Genomic DNA, 26681 nt, shown 5'->3' with positions numbered 1-26681 from the left:
TTTTGAGATTCCATTGACTTGCATTGAGTTCTGTTAAATGAAGTTGCAAGCCGCAAAGAAATCAGAGGTCCAAATCGCACTGATCTGCGGCTTTAAAAAAAAAAAAAAATGGGTAACTGCCTTTAGAATTCCATAAAATCAATTCCATTTCCTTGCCAGGACTACTTGTCCCATGAGACATTGCTCTTTACACATTCACAACATTACTGACATGTGTGGAGGGTGTACTGAGCTGCATGTGTGCTGCACTGTATTTCCTGATATGTAAATAAATAATGCATTCTGTATGCAGGCCAACTAATCGGCTAACCAACTAATCGAATATGAAAATAGTTGAAAACTATTTTCATAATCGATTAGTTGTCGATTAATCGCTTCGTTGTTTCAGCCCAACATTAGTCACAAACTGAGCATGCAATGCGTGCCTAAATTGAAGGTATTTGTAAAAGTTCGTACAGGGGAGGGAATTCACTTTATTGAAGGAGAGCGCTGAACATTTTTGTGACTATATTTATTACATTTTGTAAAGGTGGTTGGATGCATAGTGGTGCTAGCTGCTTTTTATAGTATATAGAGTTGAGTAATAGGTGGTTTATACACAGGGATAGTGCAGAAAGTTTTTTTTTTTTTTTTTTTTTTCTTCACATTTAAATGTATTGCCTAAATTTAATTGATAAGATGACTGTTGTGCAGATGGGGCAGTGTTTAGTTGTACTTGCGAAATGTGTGATCAAGACAATCACAATGCTACAATATTTTCTCACCACAAATTTCCTCCTTTTAGGCTCCTGTCTCAGCCCAACAAACGCTTCAAAGTCTTGGATGAGAAGCGGCAGGTTGTAGCAGATAACTATGTGGAACAGCTTACGCTCCATCCCTGTGAAGGTTTTGGTGACTCCTCTGATCCTTATACATTTGAAGATGGAGATATTAAGTACAGTTTTACTACTACAAGCAAGAAATGCAAGATGGGAACAGAGCGAGACCTTTCTAGGAAGCATAAGGTACTGGTTTGTTTGCTCATCCAACTCCAGTCTCAACTAGACAGAAAGCAATGCTCCTTTGATAAAGATGTTTTATGGATGTCTTTAGCCAGATACACGGGGGTGTACCAGATTTTGGAAAAAGCTCTACCCCTTGGCATAAAAAATAATCATATTTTAATTTGAAAAAAAAAAAAAAAAAATGTATAGAGTTTTTTCACATGGGTTGCCTCCCATTCTATTTGGACTGGGGAAAGTGAAAGCTGTGTTGAATGGGAAAAAGAAACATTGATAACATTGATTTTCTCTGATCCAGATCTTCAATCTTCCTCTGTAACCACAGGGATTTAAGGTACCTAAGACACACGCTCCTGACCAGTCTTTGGGGAGCTCTGAGTAAGCTTTATTCCCACAGATCCAGTACAGTATCTCTGGGACCTTGCAGTCTGACTTTTTCGTGAGATCCCCCCCATACCCCCTTTAAATTGGTGAAATTGGAAAAAGGGTGTGGGTGAGGCTCCTGTACATTGTTGTCCTTTTTGAAGTATCATTATAATAACGCTGTCCTAGGCAGGCTTTTTCTCCTACATAGGTTTTTACAAGGGGCCTGACCTGGCTATACAGTATTTCCCAACAATTAAAGTTTTTAGATGCCATTCTGATTTTACTCGCTTGGAGGGCTTTTCAAAGATGACGTATCACATATTGTAATCCGTCTGCCAGGCTTCCCAAGGCCACTGGTCCCCAATGTTAGTTCCCCCACACACATAGCAATTCGATACCTTTAAATTATCAGCTACTTTCTCTTCCAATTCCATGAACAGATTCTTATTGCTAGGGGGTATCTCTATTCCTGTACCAAGCTCTTCATAGAGGGAATGGATTACTTGGTGAGTGGTACTCTTGGCAGTTTCTGTTTCCATGGATATGTGTACAATTGTCCCGCGGTCTGATCCCTTCCCATATATGTTGACTCCGAAGTTACTACCCCATTGTGTTAGAAATTTAGTGGGGTTGTATAAGGTGAAGTTTACAGTGGTGCAACTCCCAACTGAACAGCTAGACAGGCCGGGCAAAAGACTGCAAGATAGCATCCTGGGTCTTCTTTACCCATGTTCCCCAAGCGAAACACCCTCACTCTCACTGTGGGCAATAGTTCCAGTCCTTGTTATGGCAACTTGCTCCCAACCGCCCTGAACAGAAGTATCTGTTGTTTGCCAGGTACTCTTTACCATCCTAATCCCCAGCGACCTCTCCTGGGGAAGCCATTGAGGTTAATGGAAGAGCACACATTAAAAACCAAGCTTGCTGCAGTATTGGGGTTGGTTAACAGAGTACGGTTTATCAGCTTGCCCGTGGAGGCAAAGCTTCCGAACGGCTAACCATGTTTTGGTGGGGGCATAGGTGGGGTCATAACAGGTTACCTGGTCCCCTGCAGTGCACATTGAAAAGGTGGTTTTATTATGCACGCAGATGCCAGTTACCACGCCTTCACATTTGTAATATAAATGCCACAACAACATTTTGGTGGTTATGGGGCTTACCTTAGTAGTTTTGTTACATGGGTCACATGATTCTCCCCCCCCCCCCCCCCCCCAATGAACCTGGCCAGTATTATCACTGTGGTTACCGGAAAGCTAATTAGGACATTTCTAAAAAAAACTATCACTGAATATTCCCAGCTTCGGCTGTTCGTTGACTAGTCAGCTTCTGGGTGTGACTGGAGCAGAGCTAGCAGATATCAGATATCCTATTCTTCCTCTGTGCGTTGACCCAGCAGCTTCCGGGTATGTGTTGGGATCAGGGTTGCAGTCCAACTATCTTCCGCCATGTGCAGGCCTGACAGCTTCCAGATGTGTTTCAGATGCAGGGCTGGAGTTATTCCCTCTGATTTCTATGGTCAGTTTTAGCTTTAAAGGGTTCTGGGGGTCTACTGTGCTCAGCCAGGAGTCTGTGTGGTCAGCAGCCTGCTTTTTACCCTGGAGTGGTGAATCCAGGGGGTCACCTCGGCCACCTTAATAGCTGTGGGAGTTGAAAGTAGGACAGTGTAAGGACCCCTCCATTTTTGTCCTAGGGTGATTGTATTCCACTCTTTCACCTACACTTTATCTCCTGGCCTAAAGGGGTGGACTGGGTTTGTCAGACTTATGGGGAGTTTCTCCTGGACCAATTTCCCTATTTCCTGTATATTCTCCCCTAATTTCTATAACCATTTGCGGTTCACCCCCCCAAATCTGATCTAAGTCTCCCTTGATGTCTTTTATAATGGGTGGCAGCCTACCATATAGTACTTCAAAAGGGGACATTTTTGTCATCCTAGTTGGAGTACTCCGAATCCTCAGCAGAGCAATGGGCAGCACCAAGGTCCACTTAATTTGGGTCTCCTCACAGTTTGGCCAGTGTTGTTCATTCTTTCCAATTTTCCAGAACTTTGAGGTCGATATGTGGTGTGCAGTTTCCAAGTGATCTTGAGTGCTGTTTCTAATTCCTGGAGGCACTTTTGAATAAAGGCTGGGCCGTTGTCTGAGCCTATCGATGAGGGGATTCCATATCTGGGTATGATTTCATTGAGCAGGCATTTGACCACTTCAAATGTGAGTTAGGGACCTTAGATTGTACGCTCCTTGAGGGCAGGGACTGATGTGAATGTGTAATGTATATGTAAAGCGCTGCGTAAATTGACAGCGCTATACAAGTACCTGAAATAAAAAATAAATAGTCAACATCTGGCTTTTCCAAGGGCCTGTCTTTCAAGTCTGGTCGACTTGCATAGACTTCATCCATGACCTGGAGGCAGCCATGTGCCAGAGGTTCTGGTGAGGTAAGAAGCAGAGTGGCTGAGTTTTAGGGTATTAACAGGCATGGCCTGGTATTTGACCATCCGACTGTTAGTGAACCAGTGATTTCCTTTGTAATCCGTTTGTGCCTGTACCTGGTGTGGGACCCAGACATAGGTTTCTTGACCTAGCAATAACTTGTCAGCTTTGATCAGCTGTGGCTGCGATAGCCCGTGGGCAAGGTGGCCAGACCCGTGCTGCAGTGTCCAGTTGTTTTGAGAGGTACGCCACATGGTGTTGCCGTGATCCCAGGTACTGTCAGGACTCCCACTTTCCATAGAAATGGGTTTCTCTCCCCCCTTTGTGGATTCATAGAGGGGCTTAGCCTTGGTGGCAAAGTCCGGTATCCAAATCCGACTGAATCCTGCTGCTCCAGGAATTCAGGCACTTTGCGTCTGGTGTTTGGGGTAGGGATCTGTCAAACCGCTTCTTTCCTGCCCTGCCCCAACTGTCTTTGGCCTTGTGACACCATAAATCCCAGTCTCTTGACACAATTGAGCTTTTCTTCTGGATACTTTATAGCCTGCTTCCAATAGTGGCTGCAAGAGGTAATTTGTTCTTCCTGTCTCCAACTTCCTCTCTCATGTCTCTAGCAGACTGACTGACAGTTACAGGTTATCAGCCACTCTGAGTCTAATGCAGTATATACAGCATGCAGCAAAAAAGTCTCACTCCATATCTCATAAAAATTGTCCTGGACTTTTATTGGGCTGCTAAAAGGTCCCTGCAGTTTTGCTAAGGTCGATAGGCTTTTTTTTCCCCCCGCTGACTTCATCCACTCTATAATAGCTGTCCGATAAAGTTGTAATTTGTCCATGTCCTCTCTTATGTTTTGATTTCATGCAGGGTCTGTTTTTAGGTAGTGTACTGCAACCCAGCCAGGGGGGGTCACAGTCATGTTTTCCTAACTTTTCAACATACTTTAGAGCTGCCTGACTTACTCTGTGTCTCTCCTCTACACTGACTCATTGAAGGGTTGTGGTTTTATGTGGCTTTCTCCAATTCAGTAGGTCTGTGGTAAAACGGGATGTTGTCTAGAGTTCAGTTGCTGGCAACCGGGATCCTTTCGGGTGGAAATGGACTCATGACCTGTGTGCTTATTGGTCGCTTCTGTTTTCTCATTTGAATTTAAATATATCTTATTTATATTGACAGTGTTACCCCTGGAGTACATATGGAAGTTTATGCACTGCGGTTAGGTATTGATGGTGTCTGGTCGCCTTCCTCTGCGGCATAATGACTTAAGTTTGATTCCCAAGTCTATAGGGTGGGGCATCAGGACTTATTTTCTTCTCATACCTGCCTCTGACATGTCCCCCTATGTATGGGGAAGGCTGCTCTTCAGCCTCAAGATAGACCTATATATGAGAACATTACTTTGTGGTGCTGTCTGTACCTGTCATTACCATAATTCTACACTGTTCCTCACTTGCTTTTTTTTTTTTTTTATCCAGTTTGGGTAATCCTGTATTACGATCTTCCAACAGTCTATATATGGGATTTGGTTGTGTTTTTAACATTCGGTCAACAGTCTCTGGGTCTGGTGTTCCCTGCAGGGGCCATGTTCCATAGGGAGGCTATTCTTTGTCACAGTGTTTATAGTCTTTTAGGACTCAGTTTTAGTTTACAACCCTTACAGAATTCCTTCCTGAAATTTTTTATACACTCTAAGGGGGATAGGACTGACTGGTTCCCACCCATTTTGTAGCCCTAGAGAGTCATCAAGACAGACACTGAGGGTAGGGTAAGGTTTTGAGAATCTGGTAAGGGGTCCAAGACTCTTGACACAAAAGGGTAATTCATGACAATCACTTTCCCCTTATCAAAGACTCAGATGCGGTCTCCCGACCAAGAACTGTGTCTACACAGGGTCCACTATCGCTTTGTTGCCAGGCAACGTCTCATGCACACCATTCACACTGACCTTTGCCACCCAGGATAACTTACTGGCTGAGGTCCGCCCAGGATGCACAATCATCCAACTTGGGGTTTCCTCGAGAGGTGATCAGGCTCTCCTTCCCTCGAATATCGTCGAGAGGTCCTGTCTGACTATTATCCCAAACCAAAAGGCAAAGATCTCACCTGGTCCTGTAGTGGAGCTCCTAACTGCTGTTTGGTTGGTTCCTGAGTCTGGATTCAAGACATTGTCGGGGCAGTTTCGGAGCAGGCCACCAAGATACAGCGTAGTCTCCCAGACAGTTCGTCCAGTGGTGCCTGAGACGTAGGCATGATCTAAGGGGACTGCTCCAGACCGATCCCCACGAGTCGTAGTGGAACAGCCACCCATCTCAAAGTTCCACCTGGTTTCCCAGCCAATGCACCAAGAAATGTTACTTACACAATCACATACCCGCATTTGATCCAGAAGAAGGCAAAAAACCCCAGCAAAGCATGATCCAATTTGCTACAGCAGGGGGAAAAAAATTCCTTCCTCATCCCCCGAGAGGCAATCGGATATTCCCTGGATCAACTTTACCTATAAATATTAGTACCCATTTATATTATGTACACCTAGGAAAGAATCCAGGCCTTTTATAAAGCAATCTAGTGAGCTAGCCAGAACCACCTCTGGAGGGAGTCTATTCCACATTTTTACAGCTCTTACGCTTTTGAGAAACCAAAGATGGAATTTTCAGACGCAGACTTTCTGGAAAACTTTTTTTTATTCTCTAGCGAAGTGAACCTAGCCGGTACATGCCTGCTTGCAAAGTTCCTGAAATAGGCGTGCACATAACTTATATAACAGTTATGTTAAGTGCATATACAAAAAAAACATGATTTTTCCTTTATCTAAGCACAACATACTTCTCTCTCTTATGTAGGTTCCTCTAATTTCTATTTCAGAATCAACCATTTTGTTTTTTTTACTAACCATCACCATGTTGGAAGGCTTTTCATCTGATGCCACAACACAGCTGTTGCCAGAGTTTTTCTTCCCCAAGGGAAACTTCAAACTCCTTTTCTACAGCTGAAGTCTTCAGTCCAGTATCATCTGATGCTTCCCATTTGCAGGAAAGTCCCGGGCCTGATGGTAGCTTCATTTGAGAGTTCCATTTGCCCAGTTCCACCACAGACCCCTACAACACAACATTCTGTCATGGGACAAGTCAGTCTAGCCTAGCTCCTGGACAAACTTTTCTGGCGCCAAGGTTCAGGTTGTCCCTGGCTGCGTGGCTCAGGAATCCGGCCCTGGAGCCTACCTAGTCCTTCCTTCCTGTCTTATGGAAAATCCTCATAATGGATACCAATCTGTTGGGCTAGGGAGGAGTCCTGGACTGTTGTGATGCTACAAGGTTCTTGGACGTCAGTGCAAAACTGCTAGAAGAAAAACTAGACAGTAGATTGCAGTCAGTGCCAGTGGACTAATGCTGCAGTAGAGCGTCACTCACTGCTGCAATAAATTTAAATCACTACTGCGGTAGTGATTTAAAATGATTGCAGTGAGTGAGTGCCTTACTCCAGCGATAGTCCACTGGCTCCAGTCCAATCCACTGTGTAGCTGTTGCCTTGCTTTTTTTCTAGCAGTTTTGCACTGACTGCAGTAGTTGCAGTCAGTGCCATATTGTGCAGAGGTAGTCCTCCACTGACTCCAGTCCAATCCACTGTGACATGTGTAGCTGTTGCCTTGCTTTTTTTCTAGCAGTTTTGCACTGACTGCAGTAGTTGCAGTCAGTGTCATATTGTGCAGAGGTAGTCCTCCACTGACTCCAGTCCAATCCACTGTGACATGTGTAGCTGTTGCCTTGCTTTTTTTCTAGCAGTTTTGCACTGACTGCAGTAGTTGCAGTGAGTGCCATATTGTGCAGAGGTAGTCCTCTACTGACTCCAGTCCAATCCACTGTGTATGTGATGTTTAGCTGTTGCCTTGCTTTTTTTTCCTAGCAGTTTTGCACTGACTGCAGTAGTTGCAGTGAGTGCCATACTGCAGAGGTAGTCCACTGACTCCAGTCCAATCCACTGTGTAGCTGTTGTGTTGCCTAGCTTTTTTTTTTTTCTAGCAGTTTTGCACTGGCTGCTGTAGTTGCAGTTAGTGCCATACTGCAGAGGTAGTCCACCGACTCCAGTCCAATCCAGTGGATAGCTGTTGCCTAGCTTTTTTTCTAGCAGTTTTGCACTGACTGCACTGCAGTAGTGAATTAAAATTATTGCGGTGAGTCCACTACTGCATCACTTTATTATGCATTAATGCACAATCAGATGATGTGAAATGCAAATTTCCCTGCAATTGAAGTTTTTATGCAGTTAAGGTGTGAAGAACGAGCCCTTAATGTTAAAAATGTTAATAAATAAAGCTTTACATGTTCAGTTTTTGCAAAATTTTACATGTGTGAAAATATCGTCCAATACCGATATGCGATCGGCAAAATATCGGTATCGGCAATGAAAAACCAATATCGGTCGATCACTAGTTTCTTGTATCAATCCCCTTTTCTGAGGCAAGTGTCTAAGCTGGCGGCCTTACCCTGCAAAAATTTGTTCTGGTCTAGCACAGGGACAAGGTGGTGTTAAAGCATTTGTATACTCAGAAAAAAAGAACCAAAAAAAAAAAAAAAAAACAACAGACCCTGCAGGAGAAAGGCATAATGAGCTAGTATGCATCGCATACTAGCACATTATGAAATACTTACCTTAGAACAAAGCCCCGGCACGGTCGTCTGGACAACGCTGAGGGAGCTGACATGCTCCCTCTGCGTCTTTCCTGGTTCGGCGGCTCGGGCACTGTGAGTGGCCGGAGCCGCAATGACGTCACTCCCGCGCATGCGTGCGGGAGTTTCACTTTCCGGCAAGATCCGGCAAGGAACTCTGAAGGTCCTCCGGACCTTCAGAGCGCATGCGCCGCAGACGTCAGCGGCTACATGCAGGTTGAATATCTCCTAAACCGTGCAGGATTAGGAGATATTAATTGTACCTACAGGTAAGCCTTATTATAGGCTTACCTGTAGGTAAGTCATATAGCGGAGTATACTACATCCGTATGAGATTTCCCCTCGTTGCCTATATGTGTTTCAGGCCTGTGTTTGAGTCTCTCAGCCACTGCTTGCTTTAGAAAGACTGACCCTCTCTGTCATTCCAGATGGTCCTGTAAAGGTGCAACAGCTTCTCAGCCTACTATTTCTCAGTGGCTCAGACAGACCATTCTCCAAGCTTATAGTCTCAAGGATCGGATTCCATCAGTTTCTGTCCACCCTTCTCATGAAGACCAAAATAAAGCGAGGCATGGGCCTCCTGGATATATACTTAAATCAAACGACGCCAACATAATATTAACGATAAAGACTTTCTCACCCTAGACAAATTCATGGCTGGACACAACCTGGCATACTCTATTTAGATCTGTGAGTGCCTCTGAGGGACGTAACCTTGTCTTTTGATCATGTTTTCTATCTTCTACCATGTGGATGTTCAGGCTTCATCCGCTGCCAGTTTTAGATGTAGGGTCCTTCAGGTGGATCTTTGAGCTGCAGGCAGTCCCCAGTTATCTGCTGTTTTTTGTTGGCTTGTTACCATTTGTTTGCTGTTGCTCCTCAGTTGGACTGCTTTACGACGTCATGAAGGTGAAAGTTTTCCTGTATCCCTCACTTGACAAGAATGAAAAGGATTTTGTTACTCAATGTAAAAATCCATAACTTGGCATCCATTGAGCGACTCACTCAGGTCCCACCACTCTGTTTATGATCATGCTCTTAAAACTGCTTTGCTGCAAAACTGAGGCATGCTGATGTTGGAAGGGGGTTATGCAGGACTAAACTACAATTTTTTTTTTTTTTTGTTTTGCTGGTCCTCCTGTAGGCTGCTATATAACCTGATGGTTAAAATCTTTCTGTATCGGCGGGAGCCGACGGTCACGGCACAGGGCTCTGAAGAAACGGCACCAGCGGTCGTTCCTTCAGAGCGAATGCGCCAGTGACGTCACTGGCTGCATGTAAGGTAAATATCTCCTAAACGGTACATGTTTAGGAGATATTTACAGTACCTATAGGTAAGCCTTATTATAGGCTTACCTATAGGTACAAGTGTCAGAGAAGGGTTTACTTCCTCTTTAAGAGAAAAGGATTTTACTGTAAGTCAAAAATCCAGTTATTTTTCATCTGGAGAATCTGCTACATTTAAAGTGGTTCTAAAGCCTAAACCTCTTTCTACCTTAAATTCTTGCATTAAGGCAAAAAATTTGCTCCGATTCATGTCCGAACTGACAGTTCGCACTGCGATATGCAAACTGATCTGGGGGTGTCATTAACTTTGTATTGGCACTCCCCAGCGATTCGCATATGGCAGTGTGAACTGCATGCAATTTGAATGCGCTGCGGAAACCCGCAGTGGATTCGCAGGGTTTCTGCATCCCATATATGTTAACCGGCACTCAGGGCTGCTCTGTACATTTCCATTGCACAGAGAAGGTAAATATAAACCTTTAGGTTATTTATAAAAACAAATATTTTAAGTACTTTTTTGTCAACCAAATCTGTTTTCTTCTAGGGGGAGGAGGAATTTGAGAAGGATGCATCACCAGCAGAACATTCTGTACCAGTGCCTGAAGGGAAAGATGCCATGTCCATTTTTAGTCCCACATCCAAGACAGGTTGGTACTCCAAAGGCAACTGTGCTGCTTGACTTGTTACTTTCAGATAATGTAATAGTGAGTGTTTATTTTCCTGTTAGGCTCCATGTACATGGGACGCTGGAAATGGTCGTTTAGGAGCAGTTGGGCGTTTTTTTCAGAAGCCCCTGAACCCATCTACATTTTATCTTATCTGTCCATGTACACAGGGTCGTTTACAGTCATTTGCAGGCAGTTGCGTTCAGGGACTTTTTTTAGAACGCAATTATTTGCGTTCGAACGTGTGTTTCCCGGCGTTTCAAACGCACAAACGCGTCTGAACGCGATGACCCGCGTTTAGCGTTCGCGTTTTTCCATTTTAAAGGGGAATAATTTTTTTGACCTCTAGGAACGCTTCTAAACGCAAACGCCCGCTAAACGCGGGTACAAACGCGACCGAACGGACGTTTCAAACGTCCTAAAAATTCCAGCATTCAAAGGGACTTTTAACAACGTCCCGTGTACATGGAGCCTAAGTTTGATATTTTTTATTTAGTAAAACCTTGTTTTGTGAGCATAATTCATTCCAAAAGCATGCTTGTATTCCAAAGCACTTGTATATCAAAGTGAATTTCCCCATAAGAAATATTTGAAACTCATATAATTTGTTCCACAGCCATTTATTCATATAAACATGCTTACGGCAATACAATATACAGTATAAAGTGTACTGTAAAAATAAAACAAATGAACCTGCACTTCAAAATACAGTACTGTATAGTATAAAGTGTACTGTAAAAATAAAACAAATTAATCTGCACTTTTGCGGCACCCCTCCATATACCATTGTGACCAGCACCCCTCCATATACCATTGTGACCAGGCTCCCAATCCAGTTCCTTTTTTTTTTTTTATACAAAAATTACAGTACACTCACAATTTTAAGGAGTCTGGTACAATTCCAAAGCCACTGGTGTATATGTACTGTACAGTAAAGCCGCTGTTGTACAGTTCTGTATATGACCAGAGGTCAGGGGACACTGGTGGCTCCCAGTGCTTTCTGCAGAACTCTGAGACACTCAGGACCTGTGGACGTCACTTCCGGGTGCTCCAAATGCGCGTTACATCCACCCACCCAGCTGGGAGTTCTGCAGGAAGTGCTGAGAGCTACCAGCGCTCCCAGACCTCTGGCCAAATACAAAACTGTATACTGTACACCAGCCGCTTTTGGAATTGCACCAGACTCCTTAACATTGTGAGTGTAATTCTTTTTAACATTTAAACTATTTCTCGTATATCAAGACAGCGCACGCAAATCAAGGCAACATTTTTAAAAAAAACCTTGCGTGTCTTTCAAAACGCTCGTAAACCAAGGTTTTACTGTACTACATCCTAAGTAGAAATCCAGGCTTTCGGTTCCCTGATGTCATTTAGTAGACCTCTGATGTTATATAAAAAGGACCTGTCACTTGTATACATGTAAACTCACACATATATACATACCCTTTTTTTTTTTTTTTAAATAAATGATCACACAATCTCTGTTCTTAGCTGCATAAGGGGCTTAGAGAGGTGAGGGTGGAGAAACAGCAGTACGCCGATTTTCTCAGTGAATGGCTGTGCCAGACCCAATGGAGGACAGGCAGGCTGTGCACCCAGCACAGCCAGAAAACATACCACGCCGAGATGGATGTACCCATGCTTGGCAAGGTCAGTTTAAAGAATGAAAGCATGGGGGGCTGGCAGGATCGCCAGGTATTTCACAAAAAAAGCAATACAAAGAGAACAAGATACTTTTTTAACAGTACAGTGCTTGCGGAAAGTATTCACAGCACTTCACTTTTTCCACATTTTATGTTACAGCTATCATGGCAAAGGCTGTAAATACTTATGTACATGGGATTTTTTTTTTTTTTTAATACATTTTCAAAGATTTCAAACCAACTTCTTTCCTGTTGTCATGATGGGGTTTTGTTTGTAGAATTTTGAGGAAAATAATTAATTTAGTCCATTTTGGAATAAGGCTGTAATATAAAATGTGAAAAAAGTGAAGCGCTGTGAATACTTTCCGGATGCACTGTTCTTTGTACAGTAGACACATAGCAGGAATATGAAATGTTGGGGTAACATATTCTTTAGCATCTTTCCAGGTTGATTGATGTACTACAACTATTGCACTGGAAAATGCCTCAAACCTAGAAATCCAATATATATGCACTTCTCTATCATCCATATGGTGCAGATTAATGTATCAAAATCCACACATAATTCAGGTCCTGGTAATCATATGGAATACATTACGTATAAAACAAACTGCATTTGTTTTGCTTTTGTTGTCCATGTCTTTTCTAATATATACAAGGTAATAAACAATAAAAATGATAGCCCCATTCCTGCTAAAAAAGTGTAAAAATCAATTCTGAAATGCAAAGTGGTTAAAAATTATTGAATAATTCTTCATATACGAAATCTTAAAGATTCAGTCTGGTCACTAAAGTTTTAAATCTCTCTGGGCATAAAAGCATTAATCTGTGTAGTTTCTGAAGTCTCCAGTGTAATGGTTAACTGTTAATATAAACGTGTTGGTCTTAAAGTGGAGTTCCACTCTATGTTTACACTTTGGCCCTAGGCATTGCTTAGAGCTATTGCCATCAATATTTGGGATTTTTTTTTCCAAAGTTTTATTACCTTTTATGCTTCCTGAAGTGCTGCACTTCCATATTACCTCGCCTCGGTGAGGTATGTCATATCATCCTGCCTGTGGCTCCTGGGATATATGTGTCATCAATGAAGGAGTCAGTGGGCATCCTACGCTCCACGTTGAGTGCATCTCACTCTCTTCACACTGCGCAGGGATGAGCTCTGGAGGTGCATGCTGGGTAGCTAGCTACAACTATAAACCATGCAGATTTAGATACCTTTCAGCTTAAATCACTATACTGTTTTTACCTAAATGGGTAAAATACATATTTACTACCTGTTTTTACTTGCATTTGTTGAATTGTAGACCCACGGCAGGACCGCGGGGTAGCAGCTAGCCTCACACAGGTTACTGACTTGGCTCCCTCCATTAATGATCTGGACAACATATTTGATAATTCTGAAGATGAGGACCTGGTAAGTTTTTATTTTATTTGTTTTTTGTTTTTGCCAAATCTTTATATCACATTTACACTTAGTGATAATTGCATTTTATTATCATGAACTAGTATGAAATCCATAGAAGCTAAAAGTTTATTTATAGCCAATGTTTTAACTTTTTCATCCTGTTTAGTGCAGACTAAAAAACACAAATATGGAAGGAAAAAATAAAATAAACATGTAGCCCAATATCTCTTTGTAAATTATCTTGAAGGCTGGTTCACCAGGGACCCGAGCAGTGAAGGTGCCACTAGGAGGGACAGAAGATCGAAGAGATCGAAGAGACGAAGGAAGAGCAACTGTTCCATATCTACCAAGTAAGTGTTTCACAAACTTCCCTTATCTCTATATTAAACTGGTCAAAGTGTATATTGTTCTTAATGTGGCTTGATTAAATTATCTGTTTTACCATATGAGTGCAATGAATGTTGCTTGTTCAAGAAGATTGAGGGGTATATAAATAATTATCTCTATCTGTTTTCTGATTTCATAAATATTTAATCCATGGTAATGCTCTCTCTGGATCTGTAAATGTTTGTTTCTTAAGCTGGCCATAGACTCCTCAAAATTCATCATGTTTAGCAGGGACTGGATACATTTCGATCAGTGTGTGACTGTCCTTGTTGGACAAAAGTCGATTGTTAAATCACCATCTGTAAAAAGGACAATTTGGTCTACTTTTTTCGATTAACAGCTGCAGCTGCTGATCAGTGTATTCTGACAGCGCTAGATCGTGCTATCAGAATGCAATTTTCCATGAGGGGGGATTCCTCTATCTACCTCATTTGTGTGTATGGAGGAATCTGTTTGTCTTTATTCATTCAGCCTGCTCACTGAATTGAAAAAATGACTCGTGTATACTAGAGAACTTTGTTAATGAGGATTTTTTTCCTGTGTAAAGTGGATACGCTGCAGCTACTTTTTCTCAGTTGCACAGTCTGTACCTTATCTGCTGTTTAGGAGTGTGCAGGAAAACTGTTGTGATAATAATCGTGATGTGTTTCCAACTATTAAAGAAATCTATTTAGAAGCCTTGATTTGCTATCCGTAACAGATTTTTCAAGATTGCAAAGGTATTTGGAAATTAGGTTGCAAGTATCAAGAGAGAGTTTTATTTAAACCGTTAGTTCACCTTTTCACAAAAAATACAAGAACACCCTATCGGAGATCATTTAGACAAAGCCATTACTGTGGCCTACATCCGCCACCAAGGGGATTCCAGGGATCATGCAAACTTGAAGGAAGCAAACCAGTCCACATCCTCTGCCGTCAACATCCTCGAAATGGAAAACTAGAAAGAAGAGTACCTCAGCCGCCATTGCTTGGATCTGGGCCCTTCGCCCAGACATCTTTAGTCGATATATCAGAAAAGGGGGTCTCTAATTTTCAGCTCTATTATCTTACCCACCAGATTTAACAACAAACCACCTCTCTACGCCTTGCCTCCAGTGAGATATCTGCCTCGTCTGCTCAAAGAAAAATTGAGCTAGATGGGAAAATGGGGATTCTCATTGAACCAAACTGGCTCATAAGTATCTAGTACATTGAAATTCTCTGACTTCTCATAGATGACCCCTGTCCTCTTCCCAACGGGCAATATCTGCTATATCAAGGCTATCTATTCCATCCTGCTTCACACCTGGCGCAAGATCGAATAGATTGCTTTAATGCCATGGTTGTTGAAACCCAGGTCTTAAAAGATACAGGGCCTCTTAACCACTTGCCTTCTGTGCACTTAAACACCCTTCCCATCCAAGCCAATTTTCAGCTTTCAGCGCTCTCACACTTTGACTGACAATTGCGCGGTCATGCTACACTGTACCCATATGAAATTTTTATCATTTTTTTCACACAAATAGAGCTTTCTTTTGGTGGTATTTAATCATCTCTGGGTTTTTTATTTTTTACAAAAAAAAAGAATAAAGACAGAAAATTTTGAAAAAAAAAAAAAAAGTTTTTCTTATTTTCTGCGAGTAAATTTTGAAAATAAATTTTTCTCCTTCACTGATGTGCGCTGATGAGGCGGCACTGATGGGCACTGATAGGCTGCACTGATGGGCACTGATGAGGTGGCACTTATGGGCACTGATGAGGTGGCACTTATGGGCACTGATGAGGAGGTACTAATATGCCGCACTGATGAGCACTGATAGGCGGCACTGAGAGGCGGCACTGATGAGCACTGATAGGCGGCACTGATGAGCACTGAGAGGTGGCACTGCTGGGCACTGAGAGGCGGCACTGACGGGCGGCACTGATGGGCACTGATAGGCGGCACTGATGGGCACTGGCGGATGGCACTGGACACTGATGGGTGGCACTGATGAGCGGCACTGATGGGCAGCACCATCAGTGCCCACACTCAGTGCCCATAGTGCTGCCAGTCAGTGCTCATCAGTGCCTAGATGAGCAGGCACTGATGGGCACTGACTAGCAGCACTATGGGCACTGATTGTGGGCATTGATGGGGGGCACTGATGGCGGGCACTGTGGGCACTGATGGGGGGGCACTGTGTGTGTATTTTTACCTTTAGTAATCTGGGCACTGGTGATCGGTGCCCTGATTACATTCTCCTGTGTCCCCGGCGCTGTGATGCTCCCCTTCCTTCCTCACACTGCAGGCTCCGTGTGAGGAAGGAGCGCCGGCGATGAGAGATGATCTCATATGTTTACATATGAGATCATCGCTCATTGGACGGCCCGATCACGTGGTGAATGGCCGCTGTGATTGGCCATTCACCACGATCTGTGGGAGCGCGCTGGGGGCGTGTCACTGGGAGGCCGTTTAAAAACGGCCTCCCGAAAATTCAAGTCCACGCTGCAGCCGTATATAGGCTGTAGCGCGGATGGGGGGTGGTTAAACTGGCCATGCGTAGCTCGGTTTTTTTCATTCATCCAGCTGGTTTAACTAAAAAGAGAAACTAACCATGTAACTGACATTTAACTTCTCATTAATGGGAATGGCCATACATTGATCGAAATTTGACCTGTTCCTGCTGAACTGGCCCAAATTCACTCCATGTATGGCCAGCTTTAGTCTGTCATTCTAACCTTTACTTTGCTGAAAGCAAGAAAAGCCACTTTCAGGAAGAACTACTATTGTACCTAGAAATCATTATTTGCCTGGTGTGAACACAAACACTTCAGTCCCGAAGCTTACGCTGTGCCTCACATTCTAGTCTTCATGCAGTTAGATCTTGGCCTTAAGAACCCTCAAATGACAGATCTCTGCCTTTTCCATTCTCTTTCAAATATATCTGGCTTCAATCTCCCTGTACAGCCCGTATTGCAGCACCCTGTGCTCAACTTGGTTCTCTCTGCCTTCCGAAATCACCCTTTGAACCCTTCAGGGATGGTCTCTTAGATGACCTCTCCTGTAAATTGGTTCTTTTAGTTGCTCTCACGTCCATCAGACATGTCTGAGTTGGTGGTGGCCCTCTCCTGTAAGATGCTGTTCCTGACCATCCTTTCTTCTGAAGGTGCTATTAGTCTGTGAGGGCATAGTCCTACCATCCTTTTGCCCTGCTCCAAATCATTCTAAGGAAATTCCTTTTCATTGCCTAGACATAGAACCATTAGCTTCTACAGAAAACACCCTACTTCCATGTGCACTATTATGAGATGGATAAGAAATCTGATCACTTGAGCTTTGACATTTAACCACTTCAATACAGGGCACTTTCACCCCTTACTGCCCAGGCCAATTTTCAGCTTTTAGTGCTGTTGTATTCTGAATGACAATTGCGCGGTCATGCGAAACTGTACCTAAACCAAATTGATGTAATTTTTTCCCCCACAAATAGAGCTTTCTTTTGGTGGTATTTGATCACCGCAAGGTTTTTTCTTTTTTGCTAAACAAATTAAAAAAAAAAAAACAAAGTTTGGGAAAAAAAAGTTTTTTTGTTTGTTATAAAATTTTGTAAAATTTTGTAAATACGTTTTTACATTTTTTAGGCCGCACTGACGAGGAGGCACTAATAGGTAGCACTGATGGGCACTAATATGCAACACTGATGAGCAATGATGAGCACTGGTGGGGCGGCACTGATAGATGGCAATGATGGGCAGCACTGATGAGGAGGGAATGAACAGGCTCCCTGAGTACTGATTGGCATCTCTGGTGGCCATGGGTGGGCTATCCCTGGTGGCTCTAGTGGCATCTCCCAAGGGTCTGCAGTGGTAATCAATGCTCTGATTACCAGCACAGGACCCCCCCCCCCCCCCCCACTTCATAGGCTCTTTACCGGGAGTGACACACCGCACCACCGAACGCCGCTCTGTTCGCCCCCGCGGGTGAGCGCGAGCGGCTTATCCTGCTGGATGTCATAGGACGCCCAGTCAGAATAGCTTAACCACTTTCCTGCCGTTATTCTGCTTTATGATGAGGGGGAAGTGGTTAAGGACACATCTCCTATGCTTTTACAGGCCCATTCCAACTCCATACTTTTTCAAAGTTCTTCTAGGTGGAAGTCCAATCTTCTGCAGTGACAGTCTAAAGTTGGGTCTGTTGATACTTGTCATTGGGGCCTCTTGGCACAGTTGTGTAAATACCATATATTTTAGTACAGTACAGGACACAGGCCATTCTCCCTTCTATTTACTTTCTCCTTTCTGTTACTCTGCATTGTTTGATACAAAACTAAGGATTCACAGAGTGGGGTAAGGTTATAGGGGCAACACCCAGGAGGAGTGTCCTCCAAAACCTTTGCTAGTGTACAACCAACTGTTGGTTTGAGCCTATAACACAAGGTCTATGTATACTTTGCCTGCTTTCTGTACTGTACTCCAAGATACAAAATTTACTAGTAAGCCATGATTCCTCTTTTTTTCCATAAATCTTTACCCTCCTAGACACACCCTTTTGGTGTTAGAAAAAATGTGTAAAAATAGTTCAGGCACTTCCAACATTCTCTTTTTGATGTGCAGGTTGCTGCTAGATCTCCATTCCACTCAAGATCCTTACTTTCTAAAGGAATTGAAAGGGGAGTTTCACTGCAAACTTCCCAGTGACCAAAAACTGAAAATTTTCACCTTGACCCGGTCGTCTTTGTGCACTAAAATCCAAAAGTCTTGTTACAAACTCATATTCAGGTGGTCCTAAACTCAACAAAATTAGCTATGTTACCGGGCACTTTCTTTTTGGCAAAGCTGCAGACAGACAGGCCATTTCATGCACATATGGTCCTATAAAATATTGTGTTGCTACACTTTCTAAATGCAAAGTGTCTTCTCCCCCGCTAATGAAAACCAGAAGTGTGCCCTACTTTTACTTGAGTGGAAAGCTACGGTAGATAATATCAAGGAGGCAGAAAGATGGATGCTCATATGTGCTTACTGAATTATTCTCTGGATATCAGTGACATAATGCCTGCTAGGCCTATACAAGGACTGTGCAAAATCACTCGTATTCATTTGTATTTCCACTGCAACATCAATGATGTATTGCTTTTTTATTTTATTTTAATTTTTTTTATAAACCGTTTTGATGGGAGGCACTTTTTTCACTGCCACACTCCCAAGCAATTTAATATACTAATTTGGTTTCATTTTAATATTGACACACACAATTGGACTGTAGTTACATATTCCCAACTTCTTTTCTCCATGTTACCGTATGTTTTCACGTTTAGAATGGAAGACAAGATACTGAAATGCATTTCCATCCTATTGCTCTCTAACAAATATTGTGTTGTCCATAAATTCTGTTCATGTTCATTATTTCTAGAGTAACCTTTGTATATTCCATGCTTTTTCTTTTATAGAATACATATTATTCAACTAAAAACTTGACAGGGGTTCTTACTTTTCCCTACTCTTTATATAAAAAAAAGAAAAAAGTTTTGGCTATGCATACTTTAAAATAATAAACGCTATGCTAAATACATCGTTAAAAAGCTTCTTTAGTTCTTTAGCTTTACGTGTTTACATTTTTTTGTTGAAATAGTTGCAATTTCTTAATTTCACATTTTAAGAAGCAGAGGTACAGCATATGCATGCTTTCATTCCTGTTAAGTTTGAGACAGATCACAATTTTGGCTATGTATCTTGCAGCAGCCTCGGACCTGCAGCGGATGTTTCCTACTCCACCATCTCTAGAGCAGCACCCTGCATTCTCCCCCATCATGGTATACAAGGATGGTGTAGGTTCAGACACTGCAACAGCTCTTGGCATGATGGAAAGTCCAATGGTCAATTTTGTCTCTATGCAACACATAGAGTTCAAGATGGAAGTTGAGGAAGGCCTATGCAGTCCAAAGCCAGAAGAAATTAAGGCATGTGTCTTTTTAGCTCATACAGTGGGGTCTGTGTCTGTGTGTCTGTGTCTTAGTGTATTCGACATATATCTATATGTCTTTATATGGATACACTGGATAGCAGTGTTATAATTTTTTTTTTTTTTTAACTGTAGGACTATTCCTATGTGTACAAAGTCCCTTCCTATCAGGCTTTCTTGGGCTCTTCTATGTTTGCGCCTCTGAAGTCTTTACCCAGCCAGTGCCTGCTTTCCTTGAAAATCCCAGATGCTTGCATATATCGTCCTTCCTGGGCTGCTCCCCCAAAAGTACAACACCTTCCTTTGCCACCAGCTGCTTCTTTCAACAGAGATGGTTATATGTAAGTATTAAAAAAAAAAAAAAAAAATTATATTCATCTATTAGTTTTTTTTTTTTTTAGTTAAAATTTTCATTGCATGCTTCAGCAAGACAAAAAATCTTACAAAAAGGGAATAATGATACCAAACACAGGGGTGCATCCGATAATACCTTACTGTCAGAGCAGAACGGATCACATCATATTACATATACAGAAACCATAAATGTAGACAGAGCTTATCCAGCATGTAATGAAAGGGTGACCAGCTAACCAAAAATATCAACCCATCGTGGGGGAACGCAGTAACTATAAATGCTCACCCAACTAAGAACACAAGTCGGTAGTACTTTGAAAATACTAGCAGGTTATTTGCCAGCTGACACACAGCGAGTAGTAGCTTGTCCTACGATATATGTGTGAACGTTAGAGGAAAAACTTAGCATGAAGAAAGGAAAAAAAAAAAAAAGGGGGGGGGGTGTTGCATCTATTAGTAAACTTGAACTTGGTTTCTTTTTTTTTTTATCCCCATTTGTAGTTATCCTAACCTGCAAATCTTATTTTTCTGCATAACTTTCTTGCCTTGTTTGCTCAACTGTATCCACTTTCTCTTTATAGGAATGTGCCAAGCGAGGGCAGTCTAACAGATCCTGACTACCTGCAACTAAATACTCCACAAACCAACACTCCAATTGCTCCTTGCAGTGCGGCTCCTGCCAGCAATGGGGGAACTGGTGGCGTCTTGCCTTCTCCAGCCACACCACGTTTTTCTGTTCCTACTCCCCGTACACCTAGAACTCCTAGAACTCCAAAGGGAGCTGGAGGGGCCAGTGGACAAGGCTCTGTAAAGTATGACAGCACAGACCTCTGTTCTCCAGCTTCCACCCCATCCACCACCAGGCCCTTGAGTTCTGTTGACCCAGCCAGCAGTCATCCAGCTCCTGAGGCCCACAGCCTTTATGTTACTTTACTTCTGTCTGACTCTGTTCTAAACATCTTCAAGGATCGGAATTTTGATAGCTGTTGCATATGTGCCTGTAATCTTAACATCAAAGGATCTGATGTAGGTATCTACATTCCAGACTCCTCAAATGAAGACCAGTATCGCTGCACCTGTGGATTTAGCGCCATTGTCAACCGTCGACTTGGCTACCACTCTGGCCTATTTATAGAGGATGAGATGGACATTTTTGGCAGATCATCCTATATTGGGCAAGCAGTGGAAAGAAGGTTTAATATGAAGGAAGCAGCACGGAGGAGCCAGGAACCAACTCCATCTGGCCTGCTATTGCTTCTCCAGAGTCAGTGCACTAAACCTTTCACAAACAATGGAGGTACATGGGACCTATCTTATAACAAAGGAGACTGTCTTCTTGATGGAACCCTTTGCAACTATGACAAAGTAAGAGTAGACAGCTCTGATGCCTGGCCAGAGTGTTTAAATGCACTGGAACAGGGAAGACAATATGTGGACAATCCAACTGGGGGACGGGTTGATGAGACTTTGGTTAGAAGTGCTACCTTCCATCTTTGGCCACACATCAATGGTGAGAATTGCGGTTTTGTGAAACTTTTTGATTGAGATCAAAACAAAAATGTACTCGAATAGTAGTTTTGGGAAAACAGGACTTTAATTGGTTAATGTGAACTAGTTGGTAACGTGAACCAGTGCTTTGCCTATACAAGGCAAAGTAACATATCCACTGATCCACTTCAGTGCTGACAACCTTACCACTGCCCCTGCATCCAGATCTGTTCTGGATTCGTTTCTGCATGCACATTTTTAATGCTTTTTTTTATGCGTAATGGTGCGTTTAATGCCATTTCCAGATTTTTCTTTTCCTTTTTTATTTTTTTCCACTGTAGTGGGGTCCGGTGCGGTTTTGATACTTTTTACCATGTTCCAGTACAGTTCTGTGCAGGAAAAAAGCAGCATGTACTTTTTTTTTTCTGGAACAGAAAAGCAGTGGAACACACTGCACTGATGTAAATGATGTAAGTGGAACCCATATAACCTACTTTCCATGCATTTTTGATGCAGAAAAGAAAGTATTGCATGTGGTGTGAACTGGGCCTTAATTGTTTTGACTGTTATAACTTCTAGTCAAAACAATTGCTACAGTTTCTTGTACTTTTGTTTGTTTGATGCATGAATTTACTATAAGTTTACGGAAATTTTAATGTAAAGCAGCCCTAGAAGTGTCTATGCATCCAACTCAGTAAATATTGCACCTCATATCAAGATTTTATTTCTTGAACTAGGGAAAATTCTTATTTGAAAACTTTTCTAGATCCCAGCTGTCCTTCAAGAAAAGCAGCACTAGCAATATCCACATGTGCCCCCTTTCTGCCTCTGAACTTGCTTAAAGCAGTATTAAACCCAAAAGCAAATATTTATTAATTCTCTTATCGTTCATTGATGGACGCAGTCTCTGATCTTCATATCAGTAGATTATACTGCCCCCTACAGGAGTAGGACACTAGGCAGAGAAAATTTCTGGCTACGCCTATGGGCAGTCCCATGGGTTATACCCTCTCTCCCTGCTGTAGGATGTCAGTTTTTATCTCCCTAGTCAGGAGTAAGGACCTAGTTCCTTCCTGGAATCTCTGGTCCTGGCAAAAGTTTTTTTTCTAGATGCAGGCTTATTCGATTAAGGGTCAGGTTCCTCCTTTCCCTGTTCACGCTTTCACAAAGTTTTACAAGGTGGATGTGCTGGCATCTGCAGATGCCTCTTTTGGCCGCAAAGTTTTGCAGGCTGCCATTTTAAGGGTGTTTTAGTCTCCCTTGAGGGTGTTTTGATGTTTTTTCAGGTGGATCTCATCTTGTTGTCCTGATGAGTCCTATGTTGCCTGGTTGGCTATGGTTTAGCTTTTGTGAATTATTTTTCTGCTGTTCCCACCCTTAATTTTTATGGCACTGCTTTGGAATGTCCCTACTGACATGAAGATCAGAGACTGCCTCTGTCAATGAGAAAATTGGATTTTTGTCTTACCATAAAATCCTTTTCTCTGATGTTCATTGACGGATGCAGTACCCACCCCCCTTTTTGAGTTGGGTTGGTATTATTTTCTCTGACACCGCTTTGATACAAAACTGACATCCTATAGCAGGGAGAGAGGGTATACCCCCTGGGACTGTCCATAGGCATAGCCAGAACTTTTTTCTCCCTAGTGTCCTACTCCTGTAGGGGGCAGTATAACCTACTGATATGAAGATCAGGGACTATGTCCGTCAATGAACATCAGAGAAAAGGAGTTTACGGTAAGACAAAAATCCCATTATTGCAACTTACCAATTCTTAAATAGTGATAGCTGTATTTGTTTTTCCTTTTTTAGGCTTCTTTTTTTAATATTTTGTTTTCATTCACCAGTGATTCGGCCGGTAAGGCCGGTTCCTCACTAGCTGCAGCCGCGGGTCACAGCAGTGGGTCCGGTGCGTGTCCACCATTTCAGGTGCGAATCAGGTCCGAATTTTTGGTTGAATTTGCACCTGAAAAGGACCAGAAGACGCACTGGACCCTTCTGCAATTTAGACCGCAGCTGCCCCAGAGGGGTGTTAACCAGCTCCATTTAGAGCCGGTTACACTCTTCTGTCATGCAAATTGGATGTGGGGAAACTCACATCCAATTCTCATCAGTGTGAACCCAGCCTCAGTCTTTTTTTTTTTTTTTTAGGTAAACCATTTACCACTTTCGGGGTGTTTACAATGGTCAGCTTTTATTCATTTATTTAAAACCTTTATCCAAAAAGAAAAAAAAAAAGCTTTTGCTGTAATTAAAAAGTGTAAGCTTGGGTTTTGTTTCTTTTCGATATTGTATTTAAATCTCGTGCATCTAACACTACCCTTGCCACAGACTAGCAATGCTGCTTTACAAAAGTTGGTCCGTTATTCAGAGTGTAGACACCCTAATACAGAAGGTGTGTTACTGTCCATATCACCAGGTGAAAACACAATGCAGCCACCACATCTAATGTTTGGTAAGCTGTAATATGTTAATTTTTTGGTTTTGGGTTTAATACAGACTTAAACTTGCTAGGATAGCAAAGCTGATCATGCATATTTATAGGTTGCTTGTCCCTAATGTGAGATATGGTCTTTTACATTGCTTACTTTAGAAAATGTTAGTTGTCTGGCTGTACTGGTGACTTTAATACATTTGACATAAATCTCAACTCCAGGCAAACCACGAAGTACACAGATGAAATACATATTGGGGTGCTAGCTGTTTTACCTACCAAAGGATTTGTATTTATGCCCATTAAGTTCTGCGATTTTACACAGCAAGGAAGGAAAGTTAATTTTTATCTTTTCGCAGTTAAAGGGTATCTCCATTTTTGTTGAAAAAATTAGCAAAAAAAAAATTGCATATGCAATCGCTACACAAGTCATGTTGTAATTAAATGTTATTAAAAATCATCTTTCCTTCTCAAATTGCAGTCCGCTGTAATTTTCTGCACATAGGTAGTGTACAGAACTTCCCCAGAAATGTAATTTACGGCTTGTGTGAATGGCTTACTGGTTTTCCCAGAAGTCTACACTTAAGTAAAGTTTTAGGTATTTTCTGCAATAGGAATTATGTTTTTGGCGACATACTCACTTAAGAGTTAAATTGATTCAAAAGGAAATTTTTTTTGTTTACCTTTTATGCATTAACTGCATTGTGGTTAAAAAAAAAAATCTTTCATTAGCTGTTTGTCACCCCCCCCCCGGACTTACCTACATCGATCCAGAGCTGTGCCCATCTGCATCAATGTTGGTCTCTTTCCCTGCTCTCACAAGACGGATTGATGGCTCCTGCTGCTGCCAATCAAATCCAGTGAGGAGGGTGCGAAGGGCGGGACCAAGCCACGCTGTGTGTGTCTATGCACTCTCAAGCCTGGCTTGGGAGCCCCACAACTTGTTTTGCGGGCACAGTCAGGGGGTGAGGGGTGGACAGCGCCGGCGGAGGACTCCAAAAAAAGGAGATGAAGGACCGCTCTGTGCAGTATACTTGCACATAACAGGTAAGTATAAACCTCTTCTTTCATTTTAGGTAAAATAAAGAGACTTTAATGCCAGAGACATATCACTTTAATTACTGCTAAAGGGACGCAGACACTGCACCTTTGCCTTATTATCTGACTTGCAAGTGCATCAGCTGATTAGACTGAACACAGACATGTCCATTCAGAAATCAGTGCTCCAAGGACATAGTAGAACATAAAGCTTTTCCTTAAGAACAGAAATGGGCATGACTGCTAGCAAGTTTGTTAAATGCAATGTACACAGACCAGTGTTTCTCAACCTTTTTCAGTCAGGGCGCCCTTGAAAAGTATTTTCAGTCTCAGGGCACTCCAATATAAGACTTGGTTCACATTATTGCTTGTCATGGAACGAGTAAAAATCATGCATGTTTCTGACACACTGACAATTGCATTGCTCCTTAGCAGATACACAGGGGTGCCGTCAATTCCTTATGGTACCCCCATGCATTGGCAAGCGCAGTGCTTTTTTGGTGTGGCACGATTTTAAAAAAAGGGTAGGGAACATTTTCCCTTGTGTTTTTGCAAATAAGCCCATTAAGAGGAATGGGGCTGCACTACATGCCACATGCAGCCACTCAGATGTGAACCAAGGGCTTGTTCATATGTTAAGTTGAGGAGATGGTAAAACCACACGGTTGAGCCGTTTTTACCACCCCCAACTGCTCGCCCTTTAACTGCAGAGGCATCAGCGAGGTGGTGCTGTATTTAGGGGTTAAAACTGGTGGGGAGGAGGCGACCTATCGCCTCTTCACTGCCTTTTAAAGGCCTCTAAATAGCGATCTTAGCATGAATTACTTTTCAGAGAAGCGGCACTCTTTTCTGCTATTTATGAACAAGCCCTAAAAAAAAAAAAAAGCAGTTCTGATCATACAGGATTAGGGGAAAAGATTAAAAGTAACGTACATAAACACTCATATAACCACACTCATACATACATGCATACAGTGGATATAAAAAGTCTATACTCCCCTGTTTAAAATGTCAGGCTTCTGTAATGTAAAAAAATGAGACAAAGATAAATCATTTCGGAACTTTTTCCACCTTTTAATGTGACCTATTAACTGTACAACTCAGTTGAACAACAAACTGAAATCTTTTAGGGGGAGTAAAAAACTAAAATAATGTGGTTGCATAAGTGTGCACACCCTCTTATAACTGAGGATGCAGCTGTGTTCAGAATTAAGCAATCACATTCAAACTCATTTTAAATTGGAGTCAGTACACACCTACCATCAGTTAAAGTGCCTCTGATTAACTCCAAATAAGGTTTAGCTGTTCTAGTACGTCTTTCCTGACATTTTCTTAGTCACATCCTGCAGCAAAAGCCATGGCCGCAGCGAGCTTCCAAAAGCATCAGTGGGATCGCATTGTTAAAAGGTATCAGTCAGGAGCAGGATACAAAATAATTTCCAAGGCATTAGATATACCATGGAAGACCGTCGTCATCAAGTTGATAAAATATGGCACAACAGTGACATTACCAAGAACTTGACGTCCCTCCAAAATTGATGAAAAGACGAGAAGAAAACTGGTCAGGAAGGCTGCCCAGAGGCCTACAGCAACA

At 42.3% G+C, this 26681-nt stretch overlaps 1 protein-coding gene across 1 annotated transcript in view; it reads left to right on the top strand.

The window, feature by feature from the left end:
* The window catches only part of MED13L (mediator complex subunit 13L), a 310651-nt gene that overhangs the window by 183664 nt on the left and 100306 nt on the right, over window positions 1-26681 (top strand). Inside the window, exons 11-17 of the mRNA XM_082258705.1 lie at window positions 785-1004; window positions 10298-10400; window positions 13366-13475; window positions 13714-13816; window positions 19551-19771; window positions 19909-20114; window positions 20709-21637. Of these exons, the coding sequence (XP_082114831.1) occupies window positions 785-1004; window positions 10298-10400; window positions 13366-13475; window positions 13714-13816; window positions 19551-19771; window positions 19909-20114; window positions 20709-21637 (1892 nt within the window). The remainder of the gene's footprint in view (window positions 1-784; window positions 1005-10297; window positions 10401-13365; window positions 13476-13713; window positions 13817-19550; window positions 19772-19908; window positions 20115-20708; window positions 21638-26681) is intronic.

The sequence above is a fragment of the Pelophylax lessonae genome (assembly GCF_965119305.1).
Source record: "Pelophylax lessonae genome assembly, chromosome: 1".
Taxonomy (NCBI): domain Eukaryota; kingdom Metazoa; phylum Chordata; class Amphibia; order Anura; family Ranidae; genus Pelophylax; species Pelophylax lessonae.
Note: the sequence above shows the minus strand (reverse complement) of the source record. Positions and strands in the feature narration are given on the sequence as shown.